This window comes from Vigna umbellata, chromosome 5 (genome assembly GCF_029865625.1).
Source record: "Vigna umbellata cultivar VRB3 chromosome 5, Vumbellata_1.0, whole genome shotgun sequence".
NCBI classification, from domain to species: domain Eukaryota; kingdom Viridiplantae; phylum Streptophyta; class Magnoliopsida; order Fabales; family Fabaceae; genus Vigna; species Vigna umbellata.
The window spans coordinates 5,677,543-5,695,591 of record NC_142169.1 but is presented as its reverse complement, the minus strand read 5'-3'; the positions used below and the strand labels follow the sequence as shown (position 1 = coordinate 5,695,591).

Genomic DNA, 18,049 nt, shown 5'->3' with positions numbered 1-18,049 from the left:
ACGATGATATGCTTTTCAAAAGTAAAACATTTTCCTAAAAAGTAATTCCCATATTTTAGGATATCCATTTGGTGGGAAGCAACCATAAACAACTTCCTTGTCCTTGTGCCAAACACAACACTTGGTGAACAAACAAGACAGAATCGGTTTTCTCTCTCTTCCCTTCCAAACCCAATTGCACCAAAAAAAATCCAAACAGAATGAACATTGTTTTAAAGAGAGTAGTGGCTGGAGTGGGTCATAGTGAGTAAAAGCACGTTTGCCGTATCTCGTGAGGTCGTGCTCCTGTGGACCCCTCTTGTCCCTCTCCACCTTCCCTTCTTGGATTATGTGGTTAGATATTCTTAAAGTTTCAAAGTACATTGATAAATCATAAATACCATACACTATAACAGCTTATATTATAATAATATTGATGATAAAATAATATATAATAATCAAACCAAGAAAATGGAAAACAAGACAGGAAGACAAAACATCACTAAGAATATGCACATATATGTGTGTGTGGGTGTTTGTATATATAGATAGACACACAAACACATATGTTGAGAGAAAGGTAGTTTCTTTTCTTTTGGGTTCCTTTCTTATGTGGCATAGTTTGCATCTCATGCAGCAGCGTCTTGAAATTCTCTGTAACGGTTATTTTTGTGAACGGGAGGGGAGAAAGGACACTCATCAGTGACTACTGTTTTTTGGTTGAAATTGCGACTTCTGCAATGGATTACAGCGATTACAAGTATATATATTTATATTTCTCAGCCCTTTCCTTTGCCTCAGTCTTTTTCTTTTTCTGGGTCTGTCTCTTCTCTTGGGAAAGCCACACCTTTGGGAACTGCATTTCGTTTTCAACATGTACTTTTTCGTGCTCTTCAATTTTTGTTCTGTGTTTTTATTTGGGACGTGAAATGGATTTTCATGAGATTTTGCTTCTGACAAGTGTTTTTCTAGTTTTTTGGTTCGTTCATGTATGAGGTTGTTGGCCACCGTTTACTATTTTTTTGCACCTTTCATCTGTAAACTTTGGCCGGTTCAGTAGTTTTCTGTTCTTGGTTTTCATTAGCTCTTGAGATGGTTGATTCATGTTAGATTTTGTGGATAAAGGGAGGATGGTGGTGTAGTGACGGTGATGTTGGCGGGTTACTATTTCTCCCTCTTTCAATTTTTTCTCTTGATTTTTATTTATTTTTTGTTTATTTGGCCCTTTTCTCTTCTTTTGCCCTTTTTTTCTGCAGAAACTAAGGACTGTGTTCCTTTTTTATTTGTGTGGTGGTTTGGTTTGTAACTTGTGCTGCAATTTACTTATGTACTTTCGGTTGGCTTGTTTATTGTTGAAATCATGATGTCTACAATGTATCCCTTGTGATTCTTCCAAACTGGTTTTAGAATTGATTTCTTCTGAGTGTCTTTTTGCTCATTTTTCGTTGTTGCATGTCAATGATTTGCTTTTTTCTCCATGTTAAATGGTGCTAGGGAGCCGTGGGATTGGCATAGGGAGGACTACTGTCTCCAGAAGAGTTTCAATTATGGTAACTCTGACTTGTGGTTCTAAGTTAGATTAGTCTAAAAATAATTGATTCCTGAGAAAGTTTTCTTGTTTGAGCAGAAATTTCGCAAGGACTGTGGAATGAGGTTCCTCAAAATGAAGATCTGTCTTGTGTGTTCAATGATGAAACAACACCGGTGAAGGCATGTGGGGATTTTTCATACAATGTCAATAATAGTGGTATGGTATTTCTATCTGGCATGCACTTATATGTTGTCAAATAATCAATATATGAAACTTGGTTTTTTCATTTCTATTATTGAGGGTAAACTTGACAAAAATGCTAGGGTTATTGCCTTGTGATATTGAGGTGACGATTTTAAATCCTGGAACCAAATTGTAGCTTTACTTGTAGGGATATAGCTTTATGCATCATGTGTTAGGTTAACTTTACTTTCTATTACTATTGTTATTCCTGCTGTGCTTTTTTTATATAATGTTGTCCTTTCTAACTCTAACACGGTGGATTTCAGAGTCAAATGATCTGAAAAATGAACCAGACAAATGTTTGAAGACTTCTTATCAATTTAAGAGACGGAGGATGCTACAATTCAATACTCAAAATGGGTGTCATTACCCCTCCAACGAACAAATGTCTTCAGCATATTTGAAAGTAAAGGTCAGTGCTTTTTTACCTTGAGAGTGATTTTTCACACCCATAATGGCATAATAATTGGTCAGGCCACATGATAAAACGAGAACACAAGTACACTTAATTTGAGCAAATACGTCTTTTTCTTAAATATATTCCACATGATATAGCTGACTAAGGTAGGAATATGTTTTGTCTTAAGGTAGCTAAAATTTGTTCTACTTTTCCTTGTTATTTTTGGAAGATTTCTGTTTTTTTATACTATATTTCATATTTATGCTTTTCTGAAATTATTAGTTCAGCCATCTTGGTTTATATCACCTCATCTGGGAAGTAGAACTTAGTCAACTGTCTCATCTGCAAGTTTTCTGTAGCCATTTGAAGACGGCTTAGTATAATAGAGCCTGTTTTAACTTAGACTACTGTGAGGACTATTAAAATGTGAAAATGAGATGAGTATTAACCTGGTGTTCTTGTTTTGAGTTGATCAACAATCCTGTTTCTATCCTTCAAGGCTTCATGATTTGCAATGAACATTGTTGGTACCAGAAACCATCACTGAAGGATATCAATGAAATGTTGTTTGAGTTAATAATTGTGCTAGAGTTGCGGCTTTTGCCAGATTGTGTAACTGTTACATTATGTATATAGGGGAAGGAGGACCCAAATGAAGAAATTTTCTCAGAATTTTCGCACTGGGTATCTGGGGCATCAGGTTTACCTTTTGCAAATTTTTTGCTTTTTTTTTTCTTTTCCTTTTTACATGGATTTGATATCTTTAACCAGTTATAATGAAACATGCATTAGGAAGTGCATCCGCTTCCAGTTATGAGGACTTTGAATCAGCTGAAGGGTGGCTAGCAGATTGCTTTGCGGATGCTGAAATGCAATTATGTCCTGATGATTTGTATGCTTCTAAAGATCACCATTAATATATTATGGCATATATCTGTTTATACAAAACAATCTTATGATTATGTTATTTGACTCAGGAATTTTTCTGGGGCTGATGATGTTCACATTGATGTTGCAGGTAGGAATTTTTCTGCCTGCCATTTACTCTAATTTTCCTACTTCTTTATTGTAAACTTTGACTTATTTGAAAAACGTTATATGCTTCCTTAGATCTGTGCAACTTCCAACCTGTGTGCGAACAAAATACGGTTCAGCATCGTGCCACTAAAATCCCCAAAAGTATTGTCTTCAAAGGTTTGTTTTGTTCTTGATACAGTCTGTTGTTTGTTTTAATTGTAATGTATATTTGCCTAATATCTCATCTAATAATGTCATCCAAGTTGCTAGGAGACGAGGCTGTTTGAACAAACTTCTGCAGAAACACTTCTAGCAGAAAAAAAAAAGGGGAGGAAAAATAAAATAAGCTTCTGCATATACCAATATTAACTTATATGCATAATACAAAAATTATCTTTCAAAAAAGCTAATATGAGAGAACTTTCTGCAGATTGATGTAATGCATAAGCCAACTTTGTCTCATGGAGAAGTTTATGTTACTTTCACATTTATTTTTTTCTCCTATGAGTATTTATTGAGAAGTTTATCCAAAAAGACTCATTATACTGAATTCTCCTATGTGCTAAAGAAGACTCACAAGACAGGAAAAACTAGCATACTTTTACAAACTAAATGATGCTCATAGTTGTGTTTTTATTTCTTAAACTGTGGTCTATAGTTTCTGTCAAATGCTAAATAATCTTTAACCAGAAACAATAGTACATAATAGTATGAAACTTTTTGTGAGATGAAATAAAATTCTGACTTTGTTTAACAGGTACAGGGGAAAAATCATTTGTAGAAAAACCCACAAAGCTATCTGCTTCTGTGGCCTATCCATTTGCCTTCATTAAACCCAGTGGTGCTGATGGAGATGTCACTCTGAAGGAAATAAATCAGCGTCTTCTGTCTGCACCTCCTCTCAAATCCAAACTAGGTGTGGAAGATCCATCAACTTACCCAAAATCAGCCTTTTCTGGGAAGCCTGTTGTTGGAAAAACAAAAATTCACACTGAAGGGGGAAAAGGTAGCATCACAATTATGAGAACCAAAGGCTAAGACTTTAAGTGTTTAGTACTAACTTTTGTGTTGGGTTTGGCTTCATTTTGTGCATGTAAAATACCTTGGTAATTTAATAGTTGGTATTGCAATTTTTTGTTCTTATTTTGCACCCATGATAACACCACCTTAGTGTTTGCGTCCTAGTTGAGGATCTAGATCACTCAGTGGCTTTTCTCTTGGTTGATACTTTTGTTCAAGCTAACTCTATTATGAAAATTTTGATCAACTCTCATAATATCCTATATTCTGATATATCAATATATAAAATCCTGGTTGGTTTAATGAATTTATCAGTGTTTGTACATATAATGAATTTTATTTTGTAAGCTATGAGAAGAATTTCAGTTTGATGTGCTATGTTATGCTGATATAAGAATGGGAAACTTGCTTTAGAACTTGAACCTAAGATGTTTTAAGAGTTCAAACATCAATGCTTGATGAAAGTTCTACTAAATGCAAGCCAAATGAAAGTTAAGACATGAATCACTAGGTGCTTGATGAGAATTAAAATTTTAAGGACTAAAAAAGTTCATAAAAAACCATGTATTTAATCATTGAATATATTATTAATTGAATCATGCTTTTAATAAATTATTCCCTTATATTGAGATTTTTTTGCGGAAAGAGTATTCCAATGAGACTAAAAACATATGATGTTAAAAGCATATGGCATTACTTTTACAAATAGTTACAAATATATTATGAAAAAGGATAAACCAAAAACCTTATATCAGATTGCAGAAACAATTAATAACTTTTATTTTTTATGATTTTTTTAAAACTTACTATTAGATTAAAAATTCATTTTTCATAGATTATATATACACATCTTTGTATCAATCTATAATTATTCGATGCATGGTTTATATAGATAAAAAAAGATATAGTTTTTAAACTTGGAAAAATTTATAATTTTTAAATTTTTTTACAAAATTGACAAATAATCATAATAACAAGAAATTATAATTTAACTGGTAGACAAAAATAATCAATTTTATGTAAAGTTATCAGCATTTCAACATTATATATATATATATATATATATATATATATATATATATATATATATATATATATATATATATATATATATATATATATATACGATTTTAAAACTTTTGTTGTACCTATAGCTGTGAATGGAATGGTGGGAACTTTTAGCCCTTTCTTATTGGCACCTGTCTTTAATATCTAACGTTTACATATTTTTTGAAAACAAACTCTGAAACCACTGGTATACCCTGACCATTCCATGTCCTCTCATTTAAAAAACAATCATTTAAAAAACAAAATAATAAATTAGTTAGAAATGAAAACTAAAAATATTGAAAATAAAAAAAAATGTAATAATTTATCAAGAAACAAAAGCATATTTAAAGCTTCAATAAAAAATATATAGAACATTGTGTATATATAGCTTCCCTTAATTCTCCTATTAAGGTTTTCTTATTCAGGGTTTCTTCTCAACTTGACGGGTTGGACCTGAGATTCAACTGTTTCATAAACTTTTAGATTTTGGGAATTGCTGCTTACACCCCTCGTTTTTTCTTCCTGCACAATAATATTTTTGGAAATTTTTTTCTTGACAGCAACCACCCATCCGTATGAACTATCTATTCCAGAAAACAACATTATAGGGAAAATTCCAAAAATGTCCCATATGAAATAATGACACTGGTATATTTATTGGGTTTTATTGTCATTATGTTTCTCATACCTCGGTTTTTTTTCTATAGGTGAAGTGATATGTCACTGCTTGGTGGGAGTATTGTATATGAATTCAGGAGTCCTGTATATGAAAAACAATATTCAGAAATCCTTTTTATTTATTGTGTCCACCTTCTTATAATTTTCAGGTATTGTTCGTTTTATTGTACTTGTATTTTTTAATATGTTGTTAGTTTTGTTATTAGTTTTTTCTTATTACTTTTTTTTTCCTTTTGTTTAGTTGTTATTGGTGTCTTTTAATTCTTTTTTTAAGCAAGATTTACTGATTTTTATTTTGTTTCAACTACTTTTATTGTGTTTATTTTTTTTATATAGTATACAGTTGTTTACAATAACTAGAAAGTTTGACACTATGAAAGATATAGATGGTAAAAGACAGTACGATCGGACTGTGATAGTGACCATGTCACGGTCATGCCAACTTACATTGTAAAGTTTCAATTTTTTTTTAAAAAATAGAGCAAGCTCGTGTATGGTCAAATTAAAATAAAATATAACTTTTTAAAACTTATATTTTTGTTAAATATGTTTAACAAAAATAAGTTTATTCATATTTATATTTTACATTTGAACTTTATTTAAAATTATTTTTAAATTTTAAATTTATTTATTTTAAATTGTTATAAAATTGTTTAAAATTATTTTAAATTATTATAAAATTGTTTATTTTAAAATTTTATATTTTAATTTATAAAAATTTTATTTTTAAACTAACTCAAATATTTGTGTATAAATTATTAACTTTTACATATTTTAAAAATATACAATGATTTAAAAGAATTGAAAAAGCAGATAAATTTATTTTATTTTATGAAATGTAGTTGAAATTAATTTTAATTTTTTTATTAACATTACCTTTATTAACAACTTTAATTTTTTTGAAATAAAATTCAATGTAAAATATAAATATAAATAAATTTAATTTTGTTAAAAATATTTAATAAAAAATATTTTCTTGATGCTTACATATTATAAAAAAATAAATTTACGGTTGTTTTGTTATTTAAAAAATATATATTGTTGTTTTCACTAAATTTAAAATCAAGAAAACGTAAAAGATATAGATATGTTTTATTTACGCGTTGGGGGGGAGGGGTGTGTTTGTGCGTGCGTGTGGGGGTGTGTGCGTGTGGGTGGGTACGTGCGTGCGTGCGTGAGGGTGTGTGTGTGGGTGTGGGTGTGTGCATTTGTGCGTGTGCGCGTGTGTGCGTGTGTATGGGTGTGGGTGTGGGTGTGTGGGTGTGGGTGTGTGCGTGTGCGTGTGTGCGTGGGTGTGTGGGTGCGTGTGTGTGTGATTTTATCCCTAATAATATAATTCTTAACTGATTTGTTAAGGATAATATTTGGGTTAAATATATTTTTAATCCATAAACTATTAAGCGATTTTGGGTTTCGTCCCTCTTCAAAAGGTTTGGTCATTTTAGTCCTTTTAGTTTTGAAACTCTTATGTTTAGTCCTTAAAATTGAATGGCGTTAAATTTTTGTACGAGGAGGGTAACGGTGAGTCAGGTGCGTGCCACATTTGGGGTTTCTCATCTCTTTCACACCCACCATTGTTCCCTCCCCTGAGTCTCCATTTTCATCCATTTGGGGATTCTCATGGTGCAGGTTTAGATCATGCAAGAGGACAACCCCGATCTCACCGCCCCTTTGCCGCCTCCTCTGCCTCCCCACCAACGACAGCCTAGGGTCCGAGGGTCTCGTCAATGGTTTTGAAACAATCATGGAGCGTGGTTTTCTCGCGCTTTTTAGGCCATTTTTCTCATGAGTGCTCTAATCCTATGACATTAAGTTGTGGGAGACTCTTCAAATGTAAGTTTTTAAGCTCTCAAAATACTTTGCTACAAACCACTTCAAGATTTTCAATGTTGGGTATCTTTTTAAGTAAATCAACTAGACAATATATTTGACTCATCATTCTCATAACTACACAATAATTTAAGAAGTTTTACATTTTGTAGGAGGTGTGCAACATTTGCACCACATTGTCCTTGTCAAATCATAATGTCTTTGCAAGTGATTGCTTGATGGTCAAAGCTAGATATTACCTAAAAACTTTAGGACCAGAAGAAGGTATAATGAAAAATACAAAAAAAATGTCATTATTGGAGTAACAGAACAACCATAAAAGTAAACTGAGAGAATTATGAAACCAGTAAAATTTGAGAAACTGTCCTTGCCTGGAGTTGTCCTTGCGAAAACAAATAAGGAAGCAATAAAGCAATTTATCTCAACTATATTTTTAATTTAAAAAATCTATGAAGCAAAATATAAGCAATTGATCAATTTAAAAAATGTCAACCTGTATTAAAACTGGTAGAAGATCCATATCTTAGTAACATTTCCATTTGAATCTTCTTGTTTCCTAGAGCTACCAGATCCGCACCTCGCCCAGACCCGCACCTCGCCCAGACCTGCACGCCTCTGCCTCTTTCTGTTCTCGCTCCACAACAATAACACCAACAACAACATCAATTTTGCACTCACCGATCTCAAACCCGAGCGGCAGTGGTTCGTCGACGCTCTGGATTCCGTTCAGGTTCCGCTTGTCGAAGGTTCTTCGCCGCTGCATACGATGTAAGATCCTTGAAAATATTTTAATTCAGATACTAGATTTAAAAAAAAAGAGTAAAAAGTGAATAGTAAAATGTGAATAGTAAAAAGTGAATAGTAAAAAAAAAATTAATTTGTGGAAGGGATAAGTATTCCACATTGCCTTGAGTCATAAGAGATCAGAATTCATTAAATTGTGAATAAAAAATTATTTTTGTAATAGTAAAATGAATAGAAAAATGAATAGTCAAAATGAATAGTAAAAATGAATAGTAAAATTTTTTGCTATAAATAGCCAAGGGGGGAAGGCTGAATATTTACACCAAAAACTTAGAAAAATTTTGAGAGGAGAGTTGGAAGAATTTCTAGTTGCAAAGGGGACATTCGGGAAGTTTTTGGGGAACGAGGAGATTAAGTCCGTAATAGAGGTAAGGGAAGTCACTCTAGAATCTTGAGTATACAATACTTTGCTTTTGTCTAATCCTAAATATTGAATATGGAGTATTTTGTTTCTGGATGATCTTGAATTTTGAATGAGAACATGCTTCTGTGATGAGACACAAGTTTGATGGTTGTAAAACGTGATATTGATTCTGTTATGCTAATTGTACGTTATTATTACTTAGAACATTTAGTTATTCCTTTTGCAATTTTGGAAGGATGAGGAGTTGTTTAACCGACTCTGCCAGATTCAACTTCTTGTTTCCCCAAAAATTTTATTGTTTTATCTATTTTTTTTATTGCATCTTTCTGGAAGGATGGGAAGTTGTCTAACCGGCTCTGCCAGATTCAACTTCTTATTTTCCCTAAATTTTTATATTAAGATTATTTTGATGGTAGGGGAGCTAATCCTTTCTTAAATATGATATTTATACATATTATGATCATGAATATGAGTTATGAACATGTTAAAATTTTGGTAATGGTAGTTATCTATTCACTTGTGTAAGTTTAGTTTTCATTATTATAATGTTTCTTATTTTCGAGTTACTGTGGTAAAACATTCCTTTTAATTGTTTTTACCGTTGGATTTAGCTAAAATTTTAATATATGAATCCTAAGACCTATTTCTTCACTTTGACCGTTCGGATCATTAATTAAGAGTCTGTACTTGGAGAAATAAGTTCTGCATATTTGAGTAAATTAATTACCCCTGTTATTGTGTTACTGAGTCCTCTCGGTAAAATATAGATTCTGTTCTATTTGACCGTTAGATCAACCTGAAAATTTGATATATGATTCGTAAGATATATTACTATAATTTGACCGTTCGGATTCGTAATTAGAAGTCTATGTGTTGAGAAATAAATTTTGAAGTTTTGAAAAGTATGATGAACACTATATTTTTTGTTCTTAAGTTATCATGGTAAAAACTTCATATATATTTCATTTACCGTTACATTGAGCCCAAACTTTAATATGTAGTTCCTAAGATATATTGATGTATTTTGGCTGATCTATGACCTTTGATTGGTGAAAATATGTTGAGTTATACTCGTTATGGGAAAAATGAGTTTATAATATGAAGTATGATATCTGGCAATATGTTTAATTTATTGACACCAAAATGTGTTATTGTCAATTTATGATTAAAGAATAAACATGATTGAGTTAGGTGGATAAGAGGGTATGAATTGTTGATTTGATGAAATGTTGGAGTGGATATAAGAAATCATTACTTATGAAATGATGTTTACTATTGGAGTAGTATGTTCGGTTTATACCATGAGAGCTTGATATGAGCAAAGTAACACCCGAGGTTTATGAAAGCAGGCAGAAAGTGGTACCATAAGGCTTTGACATAAACATATGATTCGTAAGTTTTATAGAAGCAGACAGAGAGAGGTCTGACCATAAGGCTTCAGAAAGTAAGACATAGTATACAGGTAAGGTTTAAGGAAGCAGGCAGAGAGCGGTCTGACCATAAGGCTTCGTGAGTAAGCATGGTATACTTGGAAGGTTTATGAAAATGAGAAAGATGATGAATTAATGACATCGGGATAATGGTATTTATAAATTGCAGAAATACATGATTGAAACATTTATATTATAAGTAAGTTTAATGATTATATGATATGGTTGGCTTACCCTTATTTGTTTGTGCTGTGATCATATAACTCATGTTATATGTGAACAGATAATGTTGCAGATGCGGTTGAAAAAGCTTAGAGATGATGAGAGAGATGTGGGAAAAACTTTCAGGGATTTTTGTAAAAAGAATAAATTTGTATTGGAAAAATATGTTGGGTAAGACTTATAAGTTGAATTTCGAATTTATGTTAAGTGGTGAAGACTATATTGTTTAAAGTTTGTAAGTTTGGAATTATACTTTGGAGGAATTGAAATAAAGTTTGATTGTTTATATCAGATACCAAATTAATTTAGTCTCTACTACTAGTAATACCCTTTAAATTATTTGGGTGTTACATACGACATCGCCAAATCCAGATTTTCTCTTCGGATTAGATAAGCGGCCGTCGGCGACTGCCAATGCTCCTATGAAGAATCCTTCATCGGAAACGGAATGCATCTCCGAGGATCGTCCAGCAGTTAGAGATGTCGAAATCGAAACAAAATGCGCGCCTGAGTTCGAGATTTGGAGGTTGCAGATTGGTCACAATACTGAGCAGCAACTCCTGCAACCGAAGATGAAAATAGAGAAAGATAATAACGGTAGGGTTCACGGGGTTAACAGCGCAGAATGTTTCACTCAAAAGAATATAAGTTATTCGCTGGCAGTTCCTACAATTGGGAGTGAATGTGAAAGAGAGGAGCGGACGTTTTGAGTGATTGGGAGAGAAGAAGGAAGGGTTTGAGAAAAACGTGGCAAATATTTGAGAAAAAAAAAAGAAAAAACGTGGTACACACCTGGCTCACCTTTAGCCATCTCATACAAAAATTTGACGTCGTTCAATTTTAAAGACTAAACATAAGAGTTTCAAAACTAAGATGACTAAAATAAACAGACCTTTCGAAGAGGGACGAAACCCAAAATCGCTTAATAGTTTAGGGACTAAAAACATATTTAACTCGATAATATTTATTGTCAAAATTGTTCAGAGTTTTAATATTACTCTCATTTTTATTCATTTATTAATTTTATTTCGTTTTCTTCATCTTATTATTACTTAGTTTTAACCCTTACTAATTATAGGTATAGACGGAAAGTAGAAGACAATTACGAAAAAAAAAACAGGAAAAAGAAAAAGAAATTGTAGTTTTTTTTACTTTAAAACTCAAATTAAAATTAATAATATTTAACTTCAATTTTGAATATTTAATTATATTAAATACTTGTTTTTTTATTTATATTAAATTTGTTTAACGACAATAAAACTTTTTTCCACGAAATGTATTTGTTATCCTTAAATTAAATTATATAATTTAATATTTTTTATCACGTAAAATATCTTTCTTTGTATGTTTATTTTATCTAATAATAGAATTAGTAAAAAGAATTATTTGTTATATTAATAGTTTTTATTTTTTGATGAAATATTGTAAAATTCCATAAAATGGTATTTTAGAAGTGGTGGTAGTCTAAAAATAGTGAGACTCGGTTATTTTAATATTAAATAGTTTTATTATAAATAATTTTGTTATAAACGAGTTTCATTATGTTAAAACATATCATTTTTCTAGAAACTACTTATCTAGAATTCTTTATCTTCTCTCTAAGAGTTTTGACTCATAAGTCATCTCTTTAACAATTAGGAGGTGTCTAATTGATCACGGCGACGATGTCTACATTTCTAGCCGATCATTTTGTGTCATAGAGCAGGTAAGTTTCTATCTCTTTTCTCCTTTTAATCTCGGTTCTTGATCATGCAAGGAAATTTATTTTGCATGTGTCAAAAGTGTTTTCCCCTTGATTCTTGGTTCAATCGAGGTTCTAAAAATTGTCTTCAATCACCAATCGGTGATTTGCAGACCTTTCTAGGAATTTCTTGCAGTGGAAACAACGATTGGAGTTTTCAGAGCTGCAGAAGTTTTCTTAGGTAAGGGAAGCTATAACTTTTGTTTTAGTTTGTGATTATATTATAAGAATTTGTATCTTTGTGTATAGTAGTTAAATTTTGAGAAATTTCTATATATGTTTGGGTTTATAAAGATTATATGTAGTTGATGATTTGAACATGTTTTGTTGGTATGTTGGAATTGTATGTTTGTGATATTTAAAATTGTATTGATTATGTGTAATGAAGTTATTTTAATGCTTGGAAGTGAATGCAAAGTGATTGGTTTAAAGAAGTGTTCTTCTGCTTAGGTTTTAAGGTTAAAATAGGGGTTTTGATAGGTGAATTTTAAAAGTAGGTGTTGAAGTGATGAAGGAACTGTTTGAATGTTGTTATGAGGTTATTTTAGACTTGTTAGCATTGTTTAATTGAATGAAATCTGGTATGAAACATGTAAGGGGGTTATTGTTGAAGTTGGAGGTATATTTAATGTAAAAAAGAGGTTTTGACTAATGAGAATTTGAGATAGGAAGTGGGGACTGTATTTGATAGTTGGGAGTGTATTAGGAGACATATTAGGACTTGTCTAACTTGTCAAATGAGAAAAGTTTAGTGTAGAATGATTAATGTTGTTTATAGGATGAGTGGTTAAGTGTTTTTGGTAAAAAATGAGGTTTTGTATGGTGAGATTTTGAAATAGCAAGTGTCAGAGTGATGTAGCGGAATGATTAACACGTTCAACAAACCAAGAGGGGGTGAATTGGTTTCTTATCGCAAATCGTTCTTTTAATAATTTTCTCAAAGTAAATATAAATTCCTTAAAACAATTTAAACAAATTAAAAGAGTAAGGAAGAGAGAAAATTGCACAAGTAATTTTTATCCTGATTCAGGTCAAATAGATCCTACATCCAGTTGTTAATCTCAACTGAGAATTAATGCTTCATTAGCATAAACCAACAAACTGTTACAATCATAAAGAAAATAAACAAGTTGAAGGCTAGAACACCTCTCTTGTTACCCCCCAAAAGATGAAACCCATTTCTCCTGTAATCCACAAAGGATGAACACCTCCTCCGAATGCTTCACAAAGGATGACCACCTCCTTTGAATCTTCACAAAGGATGAACACCTCCTTTGAATCTTCACAAAGGATGAATACCTCCTTTGAATCTTCACAAAGGATGACAAGCTTTCAACTCAACAACAACAACAATACTCAATCACACTCTAGTGAAAGTTCTCGTTCTATGCCAATGCGTCAAGTTCTCAAAGCCATAGCACAAGGGTTCCGCAAACCCTAGAAAACTTATCATCACACACTGTAGACAAAAATTTCAAAAATACACTTTACTTTTTATTCTTTGTATGTTAGAATGAGAGTCTCAATATACTAAAATACAAAGCTTTAATATAAAAACAAGTCTTCATGAATATCTTCCTGTAACAAGAGCACTTAAGACTTGACTTTAAGACATCATCAAAATTTATGCTCTTTAGCTTTATGGTAACAAGTTTGGAAGGAAACTAAGGTGTTGGAGGTGCTAAAAAGCATAATTAGACTTGGTTATGCAGTTGGTAAACTGACATAGGATTAGTAAGTGTTGTTTTGAGTTTAGGTACTTGTGGAGCTGTCAAATGGACTTAATGCACCTAATTTTGGGTCTAATAATCAAATGGGTACTTTTTTTTAATTCTAAATATGTTTTTGCATCAATTTTAGTGTGTAAGGAATTCATTTGATCATTAGAACAAGTCTCAAGTGTGTCAAAGTCCATAAAAATAGTGCCTTATCAACTGATATGGCGTTGAGGGGTAGTTTTTTGGCGTTGAGCGCCACCATTCTAGTGGCTCTGGCATTGAAGGGTAGCTTCTGCGCGTTGAAAGCTACCGCACCAATTTTGGTTTCTTTTTCAAGTTTTGGAAATACCAAATCTGAGGTTCCGGGTATCAGTTTTGGACATTCTTTAGGTCGTTTTAGGGGTTTTGTACCGTTTTAGAGCTATTGGTGAGGGTTTCCAAGCCATTTTCCTTGCCTACTTTGGGTATCAAGATGCTATGAAGAAAATTGTGTTATTTTGTGATTTTTGATGATTTGTAGGTGTGTTTCTAATTCTTTAATATATGATCAACAGTCTCATGTTTTGGTATGCAATGTGGAACTAAATGGATATATATATATATATATATATATATATATATATATATATATATATATATGATGTATATGAGAATGAAAATGATGTATATTAATATTGTGATGAGTAGTTTGTGAATGAATTGGATAATTGATGGACGTTGTTTCGGTGTGAATTGTGAGACCGAGACACTAACCTTCGACTAGTGCGCTTCGCTTGTCTTCTTCCAGTTTAGACTGATCGGTCACCTTCAATATTGGCCGCTCGGTTGTAAAAGAGGGGAGGTACCTGCAAAAGACACTCCGACGCTCAAGTTAGGAGTGGTTTTATGAACTGTTTGTTACAGTTAGATATTGAAGTCCTAATAGGCGTATTGTAGTATCAGTTGAATCTGACTTTACCTCAAACCTAACCCTTATTTATAGAGTTTAAAGGAATCTAAATTAATTTACCTCTTAATGGTCATTAATGCAAACCTTAATTGTTTAACGGTAGCCGTTATCACATTTATTTGTGCATTAAATCTGCTCAACAACTGTCGAGACCGAACGACAAGAGGCTTGCCGAGACCGACCGGCTGAGAAGCTGATATACCAATACTGATCGGTTGCGTGCAAGTGCATAGTAACATAAGCCCCCCAAGTCCGAGTTAATCGTTCGGCTTTAGTCGAACGGTTAACTATAGGACTTATGAGTTTCAGGGAGATTGTTCTCGTTGTATTGAACATATTGTTCTCCATGTGCTTCAAGTCGTTATATCCTTTTTAGGCCGAACGATTTCATGTATTGAATCTGGCTGCGTACTTGATAGTCCTTGTTATAAGAGCTTCCCGGTTGATGAGAGGAAAAACCGTTCGGTTGAGAAAGATTTTCCTCTCAGTCTTTGGCTTCATCTTTGACGAGAGGGTTTTACCTCTCAGCCGAGTGGGATTTACCACTCGGTCTTTGTTTTCAACTTTGACAAGAGGGATTTACCTCTCGGTTGTGATTTGCCGGATCCTGTTACCTGTACTTTTCGCCTAGCGGGTTTTACCGCTCGGTTTGCAATTCTTTATAGAGGAATTTACCTCTTCGTCGAGTGGGATTTACCGCTCGGTCTTTGAATCTTTATAGAGGAATTTACCTCTTCGCCGAGTGGAATTTACCGCTCTGTCTTCAAATCTTTATAGAGGAATTTACCTCTTCACCGAGTGGAATTTACCGCTCGGTCTTCATATCTTTATAGAGGAATTTACCTCTTCGCCGAGTGGAATTTACCGCTCGGTCTTCATATCTTTATAGAGGAATTTACCTCTTCGCCGAGTGGGATTTACCGCTCGGTCTTCAAATCTTTATAGAGGAATTTACCTCTTCGCCGAGCGGGTTTTACCGCTCGGTCTTCATATCTTTATAGAGGAATTTACCTCTTCGCCGAGTGGGATTTACCGCTCGGTCTTCAAATCTTTATAGAGGAATTTACCTCTTCGCCGAGCGGGATTTACCGCTCGGTCTTCAAATCTTTATATAGAGGAATTTACCTCTTCGCCGAGCGGGATTTATCGCTCGGTCTTCATATCTTTATAGAGGAATTTACCTCTTCGCCGAGTGGGATTTACCGCTCGGTCTTCAAATATTTATAGAGGAATTAACCTCTTGGTCTTTATCTTCAATTTTGACGAGAGGGTTTACCTCTCGACCGAGCGGGATTTACCGCTCGGTCTTTTTCTTCAGACTCTTTATAGAGACTTTTTTCGCTGGATATGCACTTCTTTAGCAACGTTTGGGAACGATTGATTGGGCACCAAGTACTTGGCCTTATTTATTCCATAATGAAAGCGTAGGACAATAACAAAAGTCTAAATCAAGTGAAACAAAATATAACCATGACATTAATAGAGTTTTGGAGGTTTCTCCTTAGTTGATAAATCCACGAACCGACCGTTCCCGATGACGACTGGGACTGCGACTATAGCCCCGCCCTCGCTCGTCTTTCCTATTCGCCCGCTCGGGACTTCTTCGCGAATATCCTTCCTTGGGGAGGCTGTATCTTGCTTCCTTTATAAACCTACGGGGATGTCCCGCCCGGATAAGATTTTCTATTTCATTTTTTAACGTGATGCAGTCTTCTATAGTATGTCCACGGTTTTGATGGTACCGGCAACTCTTCCTTTCATCTGCGTTTCTTGGAGATGGTTTCCTTCGGGGTGTGAGAAGTTCTGTGCTAAGGGCTTCTTCGAGAACTTTTGCCCTAGGTGCATTGAGGGTTGTATAATGGTGAAATTTGAATGGCCGGGGAAACTCCCTATTCTTTTCGTTATTGTCGAACGATCGTTTGCCATCCTTTCTACTTCCGCCCACATCAGCCTCTTGCTGTCGTTTCCTTTGTGACAATCGCATTTCCTCCATACGGATGAACTCAGCTGCTCGCTCCTGTAGCTCCTCCATAGTTTTTGGCGGTCGTGCATACAATTTTTCCGCAAAATATCCTGGTCTCATACATGAAGGCATATTGATAATAAAAGATTGATCTATCTCTCTAACCCGTCGTGAGGTTTCAGTATACCTCTTCATAAAAGCCTTCAAAGTTTCTCCTTTCTCCTGCTTAGTATTTACCAAATCCGCTGGTGTTACCTCCTGTTTCCGATTGGATGCGTATTGTCTCCTAAAGAGGTTTTCCACAGTAGCGAAGCAATCCACTGTGTTGGGAGGAAGAGTGTTATACCATTCCAATGCCTCTTCCTTAAGTGATAACGAGAAGGCTCTGCACATGACCGGGTCGCTGTCTGTATAGAATGTCATTGCATTACCGAACGTCCTTAAGTGATTATCTGGATCAGCCGAACCATCATACTTATCCAACACGGGGGGAGTCTTTTCTGGCATTGGGGTTTGCATGATGGTCGCCGTGAAGGGCAATAAACTGATAGGCCGAACGGTCTGCAGGGGTGTTGGTTCCCTTCTAGCCCGACTGTTCGAGTTGATGTGATTATGACTTGCCTCATTAGCATTCTCCCGATTCGAGGCGGACCGCTCGGGAGGTTCCCGTTCGGCCCTTAGCGCCCTCATCTCCTCCTCATGCCTCCGTCGCATCTCTTGCTGCGCATGCGCGTGCGCTTGTATAGTCTGCGCCTATGCCTCAATCTAGGCTTGTAACTCTCTTATTAAATCTCTGGTGCTCTGCTCCCCCATATTTCTTGTGGTCACCATTGGGTGTCTTCAGCTTGCTCTCGGCCCCACGGTGGGCGCCAAAATGTTTCGGTGTGAATTGTGAGACCGAGACACTAACCTTCGACTGGTGCGCTTCGCTTGTCTTCTTCCAGTTTAGACCGATCGGTCACCTTCAATATTGGCCGCTCGGTTGTAAAAGAGGGGAGGTACCTGCAAAAGACACTCTGACGCTCAAGTTAGGAGTGGTTTTATGAACTGTTTGTTACAGTTAGATATTAAAGTCCTAATAGGACGTATTGTAGTATCAGTTGAATCTGA

At 34.2% G+C, this 18,049-nt stretch overlaps 2 protein-coding genes across 2 annotated transcripts; one reads left to right on the top strand and one right to left on the bottom strand.

The window, feature by feature from the left end:
* The first annotated feature begins 472 nt into the window (after window positions 1-472).
* Window positions 473-4,497, top strand: LOC124831075 (protein XRI1-like). Its single transcript, XM_047304965.2, has 9 exons — window positions 473-739; window positions 1,474-1,529; window positions 1,607-1,726; window positions 2,020-2,165; window positions 2,790-2,853; window positions 2,946-3,045; window positions 3,131-3,171; window positions 3,264-3,347; window positions 3,928-4,497. The coding sequence occupies exons 1-9, from the start codon at window positions 720-722 to the stop codon at window positions 4,206-4,208; spliced, it is 912 nt and encodes a 303-aa protein (XP_047160921.1). The 5' UTR covers window positions 473-719; the 3' UTR covers window positions 4,209-4,497.
* Window positions 4,498-16,477: 11,980 nt separating this feature from the next.
* Window positions 16,478-17,653, bottom strand: LOC124831074 (uncharacterized). The gene has a single exon (XM_047304963.2). It carries the CDS (start codon window positions 17,651-17,653, stop codon window positions 16,478-16,480), a length of 1,176 nt encoding a protein of 391 aa, XP_047160919.2.
* Between the last annotated feature and the right edge of the window lie 396 nt (window positions 17,654-18,049).